Source organism: Cyprinus carpio, chromosome B21 (genome assembly GCF_018340385.1).
Source record: "Cyprinus carpio isolate SPL01 chromosome B21, ASM1834038v1, whole genome shotgun sequence".
Classification (NCBI taxonomy): Eukaryota; Metazoa; Chordata; class Actinopteri; order Cypriniformes; family Cyprinidae; genus Cyprinus; species Cyprinus carpio.
Window position 1 is genome coordinate 3532316 of NC_056617.1, and position 15160 is coordinate 3547475.

General features: G+C 37.6%; 1 protein-coding gene across 4 annotated transcripts in view; it reads right to left on the bottom strand.

Annotated features, from left to right (window-relative positions):
* Nucleotides 1-1574: 1574 nt before the first annotated feature.
* Nucleotides 1575-15160, bottom strand: part of LOC109083188 (bromodomain-containing protein 4) — a 55927-nt gene continuing 42341 nt past the window's right edge. For 3 of the 4 annotated variants that reach the window (XM_042747823.1, XM_042747821.1, XM_042747822.1), the window contains 7 exons: nt 12329-12502; nt 10854-10958; nt 8474-10522; nt 8290-8382; nt 7835-7909; nt 4950-5117; nt 1575-1853 (listed from right to left, as the gene is read on the bottom strand). In XM_042747823.1, coding sequence (XP_042603757.1) covers nt 1684-1853; nt 4950-5117; nt 7835-7909; nt 8290-8382; nt 8474-10522; nt 10854-10958; nt 12329-12502 — 2834 coding nt within the window. In that variant the 3' untranslated portion in view covers nt 1575-1683. The remainder of the gene's footprint in view (nt 1854-4949; nt 5118-7834; nt 7910-8289; nt 8383-8473; nt 10523-10853; nt 10959-12328; nt 12503-15160) is intronic. The other variant, XM_042747824.1, reaches the window with a different exon arrangement.

Here is a 15160-nt window from a genome sequence, read left to right on the forward strand (position 1 = left end):
GAAAATGATAAAGAGAAGGATGACTATGGCTATGTTCAGAATAGCATACTACACTATGCACTAGACTTCTTGGGACCTTCCCAATCCAGAGTGACGTGACGAATTAATGGTAACGGTGATGGTATAAGATTTCAGTGGATTTCTCAGTAAAAAGCTACATTACCCATGATTCTGCAGGTAAATCTCAACCAATCAGTGAATTGCCACAAGCAGATTGTGAAAGAATAACACTCAGTGCCCATCTACCCCTATGAAAAGACTTAATATTAATATTAATATTAATATTAATAAAGACTTAAATAGTAGGCAGTGTATTGTGTATAATATAGATAAATAATTAAGCTTTAAGTGTTTCGTTCTGAGCATAACCCAGAAAAATACTGTGCATGTGAAGGGTTAACTGGTCAGTTTTTTTTTGCAAAACTGAAAAGGTAATATACAAAAAGTTCTGAAAGACTTGCATAAACTATGTAAAAACTTACTCCATTAACACAACGGTTCATCCTCTGCATTTACTAGAGCCAGTAAATACTCGCTGCATGCAGATCCACTTAACCCAAGAACAAAACAAATCTATTTGAAGAAAGTGACTAATCCAGCTCCGGAAGTCTGTCCCTGATGGATTCTCCTCTGTTTTCTCTCCTCACCGTGCTAGCGGTTCTGGCCATGGGCCTGTTTCATCTTAAAGATGGATCACGGGGAAAACGCTGTGCGCAGGGCTTCTAAAATCACCATGGGAATCCAGGTACAAATGTGATCATTACCCCACAAACCAGTTTCCAATGAACAAGGCAATCTGCATGGCAGCACATCAATCTGCATGGCAGCACATCATTTGAATACATAAATAGCCAAACCCATTAGACACCAGTAATATGCTGGTTTGATGTGCGGCAAATATCTAATGCGTCGTGATAAGGCCTCTTCATTATGAGACCACACCCCTTTTTTGTTCTACACAACTTGGAACAAATTCCAATATTTGAATCAGAAACCATGCAATTTATTTTAAACAAAAAGTAAAATGGTCACTAGTAGCCCGGTGTCAAAATGTGACATTACTGGTAGAGCTTGATCTGTGCATATTTCTCTTCTGATTCAGACCAGACTACTTTTCCACTGGAGAAAGCAATATTATGGATTATAGACTTGTATGTGAGCCAGAAGCAATGGTTTGCATTTAAAAACATCTTGATGGATTTGTTTCTTACAAACATGCAGCTTTTGGCTTCACAAGACATTAACTGACATCAACTGTGATGTTTTTATCAGCTGTTTGGACTCTCATTCTGACGGCACCCATTCGTCGCAGATGATCCATTGCTGAGCAAGTGATGCAGCGCTCAAGTTCTCTAAATTACCCTGAAGAAACAAACTCATCTGTATCTTGTACGGCCTGAAGGTGAGCAAATTTTTATTTTTGGGTGAACTATTGCATCTTTCTCCTTTCTCTGTCATTCAAAAGTAGAATTAACGCCGCTTTAATTCCACTGTGTAAAAACTTATGACTGCAAGCTAATTATATTATTTACACTGGAACTTTTATTTCAAACAGCTTTTGTAAACAAAAGCCTTGTAAAGGACTGAGCCAATTAATATCTGATTTAAACTTGAAATTGGCTGAGGAGAATGAAGAGGCGATTGCACACTTTGACATTGATTGGAGAGTTGAATGAAGTCTGATTAGGAAGTGTTTAATGAATCTGGGAGGTACTTACTGAAACAGCCCTGTTTCCAATAATAACCGGGGAGACAGTCGTCACATTTAACTCCGGTAGTGCCCTCTTTACACTGACAGAAGCCGGTACCGTTACAGCGGTCGTGCAATGAGCCCATCGTATTACAGTTGCACTCTGAAAAGAAAGAGAGAGAATTAGTTAGGGGGAAAACATTACATGTGCCAAAAAGGCTCAGTGGTTTCCTTGTTGCTGTGCACATATGACACATATGCATTTCTTGCATGCACTTTTATTTATTATGTTTATTCATAAAAATGTCACCTTTATTGTGTAGTTGCTTTTTTGTGTTTAGAAAGAATAAGGTATGCTATTTGTTTAAATTGAGAAGTGGTCGACCAGTGTGGATGTTTTAATGGCCGTTGCTGATTTCTTAGAGAGCAGGGTGGCTGATGAACAATATGGCGATAAACCAATGAAGATAAAGAATTGGAGTTTTGTGCATTCAGATGCTGGTGTTATAAAAAAAATTTTTTTTCAAAATAAAAATCCCAAATATCAGCCGATATATCAGTCGACCATCTAATATTGAGCAACAGTATAGTTTTATGTTGTGTTCAAGCTATGTTGGAAAGACCGTATTTATAAGTTGATTGAACTTGCTTCACATTATATCTAAATTAACAGTAGGAAACACTTGAAACTCAAGAAAATTGGCATTAATCATCATAAATTGTAATTGTGAATGTTGATGGTACAGCTTAGTTTTTATGCATTTTGTGAACTGTTAACAAAAATATCAACAAAGTGTGCAAAAAAAATAAAAAATCCCAGACTCGACCAAACTGCATTTCCCATCTCTTTGGTTATCTAAACATATCTGGGTATAGGACTGCTGTAGGGATGATGTATTTTTGTGGGCCGAAACCCTCACTTTAGCACTTCCAATTCCATCAATTCCAACGCAGAGCTTTGCCGTTTGTATCTAGGTTTTTAAATTTGTAAAATTGTTCATTTGTGAAGTCAGGATTTCTTCTGGGCTTAAAAAGGTCTTAATATGCCCTTCCACGAATTAAGGCCTTAAAATGTCTTAAATAGGTGCAAAAAAGCCTTAAAAATAATGGCATGAAGTTTTGCATACACTGCACAAAAAAAGAAAAAGAACATAATTCTAAACATTCTTAAATCAAGATTTGTGTTCCCTTCAATGTATTCCTTAAATATTCTTTACTTGGCCTTATAAAGATTTTAATAAATGTACTGTACCTTCATAAACCTGCAGAAACCTTGAAGATTATCATGATGAAAAAAATGTGTAAGAATCATAAATTATTTTATGTCACAGAGCTTATTTTCTGCAATAAATGAAAGGCGATGGACAAATCCTATTGGTTTTTGTTGAGGGAACCAGGATACTTCATGTTGCTTGAAGATCTAATGTATTGCATCACTTTTATAGTGTAAGGTAGTTGCAAATGAATCATTTTGATGTTTTCTTATTTTTAGAACCTATCTACCGATATTTTTATACACATCAGTATTTTGCATTGGGCTGCAGCCAACTGCATTAGAATGAATTACTGCACTTCGGTGAGAACTCCTGAAAATAGACAGTGTAAACTCAGTGGTGTTGTGAGCTCAGGATGAGGTAAATGTTCTCCTCGTGGAGATCTTGGTGTTGACCCTGTGCCATGTTGGCACCTGGCGCACACCCGATGAGGGCGAGTTCATTTGTGCTGACTTCACAGCACGCTTTCATTTACCCCGCGCCCTGCCTCCTCATGCAGCAGATGGACTTCCTTCTCCATCCTGGTACTCTCAGCGTCGCGCTGATTTAAGAGCTGTCATATCCGGGTTTATTTCTGGAAGTTTATTTGAGGACCGCTGGGAATCTCTAATATGACGCTCTCAGGATGATAATGTTGCAGTTTAACTTTGCTGACCGTGGCGTCCAGCGCAGTTTTGTTTCATCTTGCATTTTTTCTTTCTTTCTTCCTTTATTCAGTTGTCTGTGTACTTTCTACTGATTACGTCCTTAGTATTCTCCAAGTATGTCTCTTTTTGTTTCAATTAGAGGGATTTCCTGTCTCCTTTACGTTTTATTTTTTTTTATTTCAATGTAGATTCCTGACTGCTGGGACAGGCCCTCTTTAAAGATTAACGCTCGTAATCTGAGTCACTTTTGCTGAATTGCTTTTAGTGTCTAAAACTGACAAAATGAATCAGCCACTGAAGACTGTGCATTGTATAGCACTGCCCTCCTCAGTTTTACGGCCTTAGTGGATGCATTAAATATTGTAATTTTGAGTGTTGTAATTGTGAATATTTCAATTTCATCAAGTATGGTTCACTCTGCAGTAACTGGCAATAAATAAGTGTGACAATTATATTAAGGTCATGTTTTATATTTTCACAAATTATGTTTTGTTTGCTTTAATTTTTCAGGATTCATTTTTTCCCTGTTTTCATTTATCTGGATTTTGTTTTATGGTTACATTAAATTTTCAAAAGGTATCAAAAGGCATGTCTAATTAATTGAAATTATGAAACTTATACAATTCAAAAACAACATTAAAAGTTTAACAAAACTTTAATAAAACATTTTTGGGCCCTATAAAAAAAATCTGTTTTAATTTTCTCCAATTCATTGTTTTAATTATATTTTTTCAGATTTTTGTTTAAATGGTTTAATCAAATTTTAAGAATTAAAAAGCATGTCTAATTAATTGAGTTCATAAAACTTTAACAATTTGTTAATTTTTTTTTTTTTTTTTTACTATAATAGAGCTGTGATTTTTTTTACAGTTATTTATTTATTTATTTATTCATTCAAAAATTCTGTTTTCATTTTACTTGATTTTGTACACATTTTTTATCAGAAATGGTGGTACTCAAATCAAATCTTAAAAAAACAATTTAATTAATCTTTTAAAATGTGATTAAATGAAAATGTAAAAATTATTTTTAATTTTTGTAAAACAAACCTACACAAAAGAGGTTTAAATAATAAAAAAAGATTACTTTGAGAAGTACATTGTAATGTAAAATGGTACTGTATTTCTGTCATAATTTCTTAAAGTTAATTTTTATTTTGACGGGTTGTATTGAAGACCTTTTTTATTAGTTCTAGCATCTGGGAACTGAACCCGTGACCTTGGCATTGCTATAACCATTCATACCATTTGAGATACAGTATTGCTCGAGCCAGTGATTTAATTTATTTTGCACAACATTTGTGCACATCTTAGATATAAAACGTACACTGTTACTCACCGATACACACATTCTCATCATCAGGCTCTGCAGAGGTGTTTTTGTAGAAGCCCATGCGACAGTGTTCGCAGTTCTGACCACGCGTGTTGTGTTTGCAGCTCACACATGTGACTATGTTCAGGAAGTCGATGTAACTGCATCGATTCGAGTGTCCGTTACATTCACAATCTGACAATGAGAGAGAGACATCATCACTTTAAATTTTAAAGTAAAGAAGGGTTAAAAATGAGAGAGAAGAGTTCCTGGTTTTTGAGATAATGAGATGAAATGGGATGCAAAATGTCAGTCAAGCTGCTGAATACGGAACATAAATGTGGGCGTGGGTATGTTAATGAGCTTATGACAACATAATGATGATGATTTTAAAAATGATTCAATTTTTTGCAGTTTAGTTTAAATGCTCTGGGTGGACTAGGAAGTTTTGTGTTGTGAATGTTAGCGTATGACATTCAAACTAAATCGATCTGAATGCTGAATCAATGAAGAGCTATTTTGCTTTACTTCGTGTCTTTCCTGCTGTGCCCAAAGTATCGACGGCTGAAATGAAGATGTGTGTGTGGGTGTTTGTGTGTGTTGCTGACAGGGCGATATCTCACACACTCTTACGGGAGTCTTTCCCACACCTCGTGCACGTGTGTATGTGCGTGTGGCGTTTGTAAGCGTGTGTGTATGCGTGTGCTTCAGGGATGTTGGGAAATCTGATGACAGATGTTTTTCTAAAACAGCTGTTTCTCCGACTTCTGAAGCACATCTTTTTAGTCAAACTGATGGGTTTTTCCCAGTTCCCATTCACACCTGTCCTGTTTCTTTCTGTCACTCACAGCAAATCAGTGTCTAGCACGTCAATGGACCACATTCAGTGTCGCTCCTTTTTGAGAATCTGACCCAGCGCCTGCCAAGCGTTACAAAGGACTTTGACCTCAACGTGACAGATACAAGGTTCTAGAAAGTGAAGGTGTACATAGTAAGATGTTTTTTTTTTAATTAAGTACTACTTTTGTTGAGCAAAGATGCATGTAATTGATCAAAATTGACAGTAAAGACATTTAGAAAATTACAAAAGATTTCTATTTCAAATAAATTCAGTTCTTTTAAACTTTTTAAAAAACAATTAACCATTTAAACATAGTTAAGATTGTATAGCTAGATCTAATGTTCCTGATGTTGCTGTTGCAGTATGTGTCAGTTTGAGTACAATTAAAGGCACAACCATAATCTAATGTTATTTAATATACAGTTAAACTTATACAAATGCATATTAACCAGACCCTTTAATCAGCTTTACGAATTCTTAGCTATTTCAGATTTGTAATTTTTTTTTTGAGTTTAGACTTGTCTTTCAAATATTTATGTGCACTTTAAAAGCTAGAGAGCAAGAACTCAGTACAGAGCCTGTCTCAGCACAAAGAAACAGGCAAATCAATGAAATATAAATGAGAGTTATACACACACACACACAAGCTTATCACAACACACTTACCTTATATATCACACATAATAGAGAGAAGCAGGGATGAAGGGATTAATGAGAGTTAGAACATGCTGAGAAACATCAAACCCAGTGAGTCTTTAGTTTCTGAACTCTCAACATCACGTGTTCTAGAACTTTCTAAAGTACTAGCCATTCATTCACATCTCCACTGAAATGTGTTCTAGAACTCTTCACCGTTACCTGTACCTCTGTTGAGCCAAAGCCCAATTATAGACCTTAGTAAGTTCGACGGCATATTGAAGACAAGGCTGTGAGTGCATGTGCTGTATAAACAACTTTCAATGCTTTTTTTTGTCTACCGAAAGTCTTTTAGAAAGACATTTGGTCAGTTGACAATCGGTATGTTCTTAAACAACCAAATGATTGAACACACTGTAATTCTATTCCACACAGCCTTGTTTTCATTCCTGTCAAAATGTAAATATGTCTGCACCGATAGCCTTGTGGGCAGCATGCCAAAATACAGTGCTGTTACGGTATGGACGTCCCGTGTTCGAATCATAACTCGAGGAACTTTCCCGATCCTGCCCCCCCTCTCTCCCACTTCACTTCCTGTCAATTCTGATTTGTCCTGTCACAATAAAAGGCAAAAATGCCACAAAAATTTTTTTTTATAAAAAAAATTAATAAATCTAAAATGTCATGGTACCCTGACTAAGGTCTATTGAAAATGATGTACTGTCTTCTATAACTCTCCTTGATTCATAAAAAAAATGCAGCAGCATGAAATTTCTACAGTACATCAATGAAAGTGTCAGAAACACTGTAACTTTCTGAGTTTAACTATTTAGTTACTTAGTGCTTCTAAACAACTCACAGTTCCACACAACACATTAACTACAGTTCTTGAGACTAAGGGTGCTTTTACACTAGCACTTTTGCTGCGTCAGAGTTTGGTTCGTGTGGATGATGTGAACGCTGTCTTCCAAACTCAGGTGCGCACCCGCGAACCGTACCCGAGTCCGCTCAAAAATGGTGGTCTTGGGTACGGTTCATGTGAACTCCGGTACTGTTCGCTTCTGATATGAACACAATCATACCAAATCGCAAAAGTGAACTGCTATTAAAGACGTATTATTTGATAAAAATTTGTTTATGTGTGTTTCACTCACTTTCCTTACGAGCGTGACTGATGCGCTGCAAACAGAGAGCTGTATATCTCATCACAGCAATCGAACTAGGGTTTGGACCAGGCAAGCGAACCAAGTGTGAAAGCACCCTAAAACATGTTAGTGTTTAAATTGTATGAACTACAGTGAGCTTTAGAGCCCATTTGAGTCAAAGGTTCTTCTTCTTCAAAGTCTTCTATCTAGAACGTTCCCTCATTCTTTTAAACACTGTACTTTGTAATCTCTTTCTACTTTTTTTTAGCTCATTTTAAGTTCTTTCTCACCTTTGAAGTCGTCATATATGATGCCTTTTAGCTGTACAGTCTGTTGCCCTCCAGAAAGTAAGAACTTCAGAAGAGCTTCAGAGAATGAAAAGTCTTATTTTTACAATATGTTCATGTAGGAACCTACCACGACAAGCAAAGCAAATCGAGTCTATGACAAGCAAATCTCCAGCTATCCAACCACATGCTTAAGGGAGGGGAATAGAATCATTGTTTGAGACATTTAACAGGCACAAAAAATCACTACCACCAATGTACACTATAATATATATATATATATATATATATATATATATATATATATATATATACACACACACACAGTCTAAAGAGGCAGGCTACAGAAGCTAATGCAGCTCCTTGCTAATATGGATTCTAATGACTACTATGTATACACAGCGATAGACTTAACCAGCCACACAATGTGCTCTAAGTCGACCTCAGACCATGGATACCTTTTTTATTCTCTTCATCTTCTCTCTCCCACTTATGAATGGGTTTTACTTCACCCTCTCCTTTACCGTGCTCTTCTGAGTGTTTGTGTGGGTCTAGACGAGCAAAGAGAAGAACTGAGCAATCTACAGGTTTATACTACATTCTGTACTACAGGCCTTTTAAAAACTACCAGCTGAGCCATACCTCCAACAGCTGTGTGTGTATGAGACCCTTCCTCCTCTTCTTTTGTCTTTCCTTCCGACTCATTTGGTTTCTTTAGTACTGACTTTATATCCTCATGTTTTGGTCCTGAGATGTGATGCTTTGGTACTGATTCATGTGGCATATGTACTGATGAAACTGTCTCTACTTTTGGCAGCACAGATCCATGCATTGTCCCTGACTCTGGTACTGGTTTATGCGATTCCCTTTTTGGCTGTGTTGGTATGTGTCCATGAGATTCTAATATTGATGCATGAGGTTTCACTACTGGCTCATGAGGTTTATGCATTGCCTCATGATGATGTACTATTGGCTGATGAGGTTTATGCATTGGCTCATGATGATGTACAATTGGCTCATGAGATTTATGCACTGGCTCAAGAGATTTCACTACTGGCTCATGAGGTTTATGCATTGCCTCATGATGATGTACAATTGGCTCATGAGGTTTATGCATTGTCTCATGGTGATGTACTATTGGCTCATGAGGCATTGGCTCATGGTGTTTCACCATTGACTCATGAGGTTTATGCATAGGCTCATGATGATGTACTATCGACTCATGAGGTTTATGCATTGGCTCATGGGGTTCCACCATTGGCTCATGAGGTTTATGCATTGGCTCATGATGATGTACTATTGGCTCATGAGGTTTCTCTGGCTCATGAGGTGTATGCATTGGCTCATGATGATGTACTATTGGCTCATGAGGTTTCTCTGGCTCATGAGGTGTATGCATGGGCTCATGATGATGTACTAATGGCTCATGAGGTTTCTCTGGCTCATGAGGTGTATGCATTGGCTCATGATGATGTACTATTGGCTCATGAGCTTTATGCATTGGCTCATGATGATGTACTATTGACTCATGAGGTTTATGCATTGGCTCATGGGGTTCCACCATTGGCTCATGAGGTTTATGCATTGGCTCATGATGATGTACTATTGGCTCATGATGATGTACTGTTGGCTCATGAGGTTTATGCATTGGCTCATGATGATGTACTATTGGCTCATGAGGTTTCTCTGGCTCATGAGGTTTATGCATTGGCTCATGATGATGTACTATTGGCTCATGATGATGTACTGTTGGCTCATGAGGTTTATGCATTGGCTCATGATGATGTACTATTGACTCATGAGGTTTATGCATAGGCTCATGATGATGTACTATAGACTCATGAGGTTTATGCATTGGCTCATGGGGTTCCACCATTGGCTCATGAGGTTTATGCATTGGCTCAAGATGATGTACTATTGGCTCATGAGGTTTCTCTGGCTCATGAGGTTTATGCATTGGCTCATGATGATGTACTATTGGCTCATGATGATGTACTGTTGGCTCATGAGGTTTATGCATTGGCTCATGATGATGTACTGTTGGCTCATGAGGTTTATGCATAGGCTCATGATGATGTACTATTGACTCATGAGGTCTATGCATTGTCTCATGGTGTTTCACCATTGGCTCATGAGATTTCACTATTGACTCATGAGGTTTATGCATTGGCTCATGGGGTTCTTCCATTGGCTCATGATGATGTACTATTGGCTCATGAGGTTTCTCTGGCTCATGAGGTTTATGCATTGTCTCATGAGGAATTACTATTGGTGTGTGAGTATTTACTATTGTGTCATGAGAATTCACTATTGGATCATGAGGTTTATGCATTAACTCATGATGATGTACTATTGGTTCATGAGGTTTCTCTGGCTCGTGAGCTTCATGCATTGGCTCATGAGTTTTCACTATTGGATCATGAGGGTTATGCATTGCCTCATGATGGTGTACTACTGGCTGATGAGGTTTAACTATTGGATCATGAGATTTCTGTATTAGTTCATGATATTCTGTTATTGAGTTATGAACATGATATTTATGTGTTGGCTCCTGAAATTTTGACATTGGCTTGACAGGCTCTGGAATTGACACTGCAGATTCTGGCACTGGCTCAACAGAATCTTCTTCATGCTTCCCAGATATCCTCTCTTTCCTCCCAGAAATCTCCTCACCCTTCCCAGAATCCTCTACTGGGGGTGGTGTAGGGAATGCATGGGTGCAATCATTCAGATAATCACAAAATTAGTATGTACACACAAACACATACACCATGTTGTGCTTTACAAACAGCTATTGAACACCAAGCAGACTAGCCAGAAATAACAACCTGTACATTCATCATAGAACTTTCACACTATACTCAATCACAATGATCTTAATTTATAACAACCATAGACCACAAAACTCCTCTGTGGTCTCTACTACACTTTTCATTATTAACCACAGGTTAGGAAAAGGTCACCAAAACCACATCTACCACAATAATAGAATTCTGCCAAACTCTTGATGGCCTAACAATACCTTTGACAGGCTGTTTCTTAATTTCTCCGTGGTGTGTCCTCTCTTTTTCAACAGGAAACATGTTTTGTCCTTGGTGCTTGGGTTGGTGATTATGTCTGTGAGGAACTGTAGTTTATCAAAAAGAAGGAAATGTCACTTAGGCATTACAAGGCTTTAAAAATCTTGCTATGTCGGAATGACATAACACCAACATCTGAATGAAATAATCTTAATTACATATTAACTTCTTCTTTTGTGTGTTCGTTTTCATTGTCTACTTTTTTGACACTTATCTTTACTACTTTTTTTGTAGAAAATTCTGCTTTGTGCATCACTTTCAATCACCAGTCAGACCAGGTTTAGAAAATAAGAGATTTTCGAGAAATAATAAATCATGTTAGTAATAAAAAAATCTAAAAGGGTACCAAAAAGATTTTATAATTTATATATATATATATATATATATATATATATATATATATATATATATATATATATATATATATATATATATATATATATATATATATATATTTATATTCACATTTATGTAATATTTTTAGTAATTTTTTGTTTTATTCAACTCATAAATATTAAGCTTATCTTTTAGTCACATAATCATTTAGCCATTTGTTTTCTTTTCATTTCATGGAATCAGCTGTGTAATGAAAACATCTAAAGAGCAATTATTGGTTTCATTTACGTCTGTGCTTTACTGATGTGATTCTTCATTTGAATCTAGTTTTAAAACTAAAGTGACTGCCCTTCTGAGTGAGCTTCTATTTGGTTGCAAGGGCGTATGTAGTACCTAAACACATTAAAAGTGGCATATGATGTTAAACAGACAAACCAAACAGCAATTAATCTCAAATGACAGATTGGTGTTGTTTGAGGTACACAGACACTCCTGCGTGTAAACAACGACCATGCTGTAATTTCATCAACACACGTACGCCGTATCCTGCTGGGAATCTCAAAGATCTCCACCTTTATTAAATCCATCTGAGGAGCTGCTCTGTCTCGCGTCTCAGCTAAGCGCTTTATACCCCCCTCCGTTTTTTCATGCCAGCTTGACGTTTTCAGATCTGAGCTCGAGCTGGAGTTCTCGTTCACTTGTTAAACGTCATGCAGTATTCATTCCTCGGGTGTGTATGTGCGCTTCGATCAGTAAGCGTGTGTGTGTGTGGTTGTTCTTTGTTTTATATATATTCGCAGGCCACCCTAATCCGCTTTGCGCTGAAAGATGCAAAGTCACTCTATATTTTGACAGGGGAAAACACTGTCTAATTGAGCATTGATTTCCCACTGCGCACACTGCTTTGGAGCCGTTACCCACAATCCTCTAGGGGTACGTTTGAGTAGATGACTTACTGGCAGCAGAGTCGCTGAGCTCTTGGCTTGGCTACAGTGCTTTGACTGCCAAAACAAGTGTTTGAAAGATGTTTCTATTGTATACTAACAGCACTAGCACACACAAACTAGTGCTTGTAACTTACCTTTGCTTTCTATATGTGTGTGAACAGGCCCCTCCTCCAGGGGTGTGGCTTTGTGGGGCGTGTCCTTACTGAGAATATGAGAAGGGGGTGTGACAGGGGGCGGGGCTTCCATGGTGGTAAAAAGTGCCTTAGGCTCTATTTCAGCTGATGGGACGTGGTGTTTAGGAGGGGTATCTAATGGGATTTGCGGGGTGAGTGTAATAGAAACGGGTTAGAGAAACCAGAGTCAGCATGGAATACACGCACACACATAAAGTGCTGAGCTTTACAAAACCACTTGCATTTTAAATATTCTAGTTTGCACATGGGGGGCACTAGTGTCAAATGGAATCCCATTCTGCACTGCAGAGGCGGTTATGAATTCAATTCATGTTCAATCTGTGTATTAAAATATTCTGAATGCGGTACTAGCATACTAGCATACTGCTTAACATGCATTAATGTGCAAAATTCAGAATAATCGGCTCCCTTTCAATTCATGAGTGAATTTGACTATCTGTCTGTCTATCTATCTAACTATCTATCTATCTATCTGTCTATCTTTCTATCATCTATCTATCATTCTACCGTAGCTGCCTTCAAACTTAAAGTCTTTTAGAACCTTTTAAACTAAAAACATTCAGTTTGTTTTGATAAACTTTGAGATTTCAAATCTGAATTGCAGTTCATCCTGTTTGCTACATTAAATTCAAAAAATGAATTGGAATTTGATTTTCAACTCTAATTTGAGTGACGCACAACCCTGATATTGCCCACTGTTTTTTGAAAATATAATGCAGTATGTAGTAACAACACATTTCTAAAATACTACTTTTGTTATTGCGTTAAATCCGTGCATGCAGTTTTATGATGTTATATTTGTATTGTTTTATTTCAGATAAAAATGTCTTCACGTTTTCCAGTTCAGGGCAACAAGTCAAGAATGAGAAAAACACGTGTGGCTGAAATTGCCTGAGCATATTGGAGGAAGGATGCCAGTCATTTCAGTCATCTCCAGTGCGTCATCAGTTTATCTAACCGGAGCACATTTGTAATATCAGAGGTCTCAAGTGAGATGCTGTTAGATAATGAAGCTGCGGTTTAATGCAGATTGTCAGTATGCATGTGTTCGTGCATGTGTGTTTGCGTGTGTGCGCTCGTGTAGTTGCAGATGGCGCTCTGTTGGATTAAGGCACATTACATCATCATTAAGCTCTGCTAGTGCACTAAGGCAGCAACTTGTATAGTACCTTATATCACCTAGTATATTACTCTACACGTTAAATTATAGTTACTACTTATCGCTACAACTACGGGAGGCTTTGAGGGTCATACTGTCCCACCTGTGTTCAAAACTAGCGCTTCTGTTATAGCTGTAGTGAATTCTTCAGCTGAAGTGTCAGTCACTGTTGGCATTAAAGACGAACAATAAGCAATAAACAACACCTCCATCTGAAACTACAGCAACACAAGGTCTAAAGACAGAGTCTAATTTTATGCTGCAGTCCATTCAAAGTCAAATGCGGATTATTCTTCCTATCATATAATGTCCAGTTATTTGTTGCTCATAAGACAACATATAAAGACAAAAAAATATTACACATGTGTAGGATTGTCTAGAGAAGAGATCATGTATGATTGTGTGTGTGTGTGTTTTGTATATATCATATTTATCATTCACTTAAAATTAATGCTTATCTGAATCATGATCATTTTCAGAATGAAAGCGAATTTATCATTCACTGACTGTGTTTTGCTATGATGTCATTTCCTGTAGTGTTTGTGTGTACTGGTTTGTTCTACTTCTTGTGGCTATTTGCCCAACTGACCAACCAGCAGCCAGAGGATCAGACTCGCCGCTCTGACCTCGTAATCCCTGTCTGAACACACACACTGACCGTATAATCCCTGCGTGTGTGTGTGCAGAAGGACATTCATCCAGCACACATTAATAGGAACACACACACACACACACACACTGGCCTACATATCATCTCCCTCTCTTGTACGTTTGAGCGTGTGTGTGTGTGTGTGTGTGTGTGTGTGTGTGTGCATGTTATGTGCTTGTGTGTGTGTTGTTCCCCCTGTGTGGGAGACCCTTGGACTCTTAGACTACAGGGGAGAGAAAACATGGACATGATCTATGAGTTTGATTTCTCTGGGCCATATGCCACACACACACACACACAAACACACACACACACATAACCCAAAAAGAGCCATGCGTTGATGCCTTAAAGGAATAGTTCATCGAAAAATGAAAATTTGCTGTAAATGTATTCACCCTCAGGCCATCCGAAATCAGTTTGTTTCTTCAAGAGAACAGATTTGGAGAAATGTAGCATTGCATCACTTGCTCACCAGTGGATCCTCTGCAGTGAATGGGTGCCGTCAGAATGAGAGTCCAAACAGCTGATAAAAACATCACAATAATCCACAAGTAATCCACACCACTCCAGTCCATCAGTTAACATCTTGAGAAGCAAAAAGCTGCATGTTTGTAAGAAAGAAATCCATCAAGACGTTTTTTAAACTTCAAACTACTGTTTCTGGCTAAAATACTGGACCATAATCCATAATGATGCTTCCTCCAGAAAAAAAAAGTCATCTCAAAATCGAAATCCTCCCATAATTTGTTTGGAACTGTTTTGGCTAGTAAACAGTGCTTGATCAGTGTAGATTTCTCTCCTGATTCAGAGAAGACAACTTTTCACTGGAGAGATTATGGATCGAGTACTCAGTTTAAAGTTAAAAACACCCTAATAGTGGATGTTAACTGCTGGACTGGAGTGGTGTGGATTACTTGTGGATTATTGTGATGTTTTTATCAGCTGTTTAGACTCTCAATCTGAC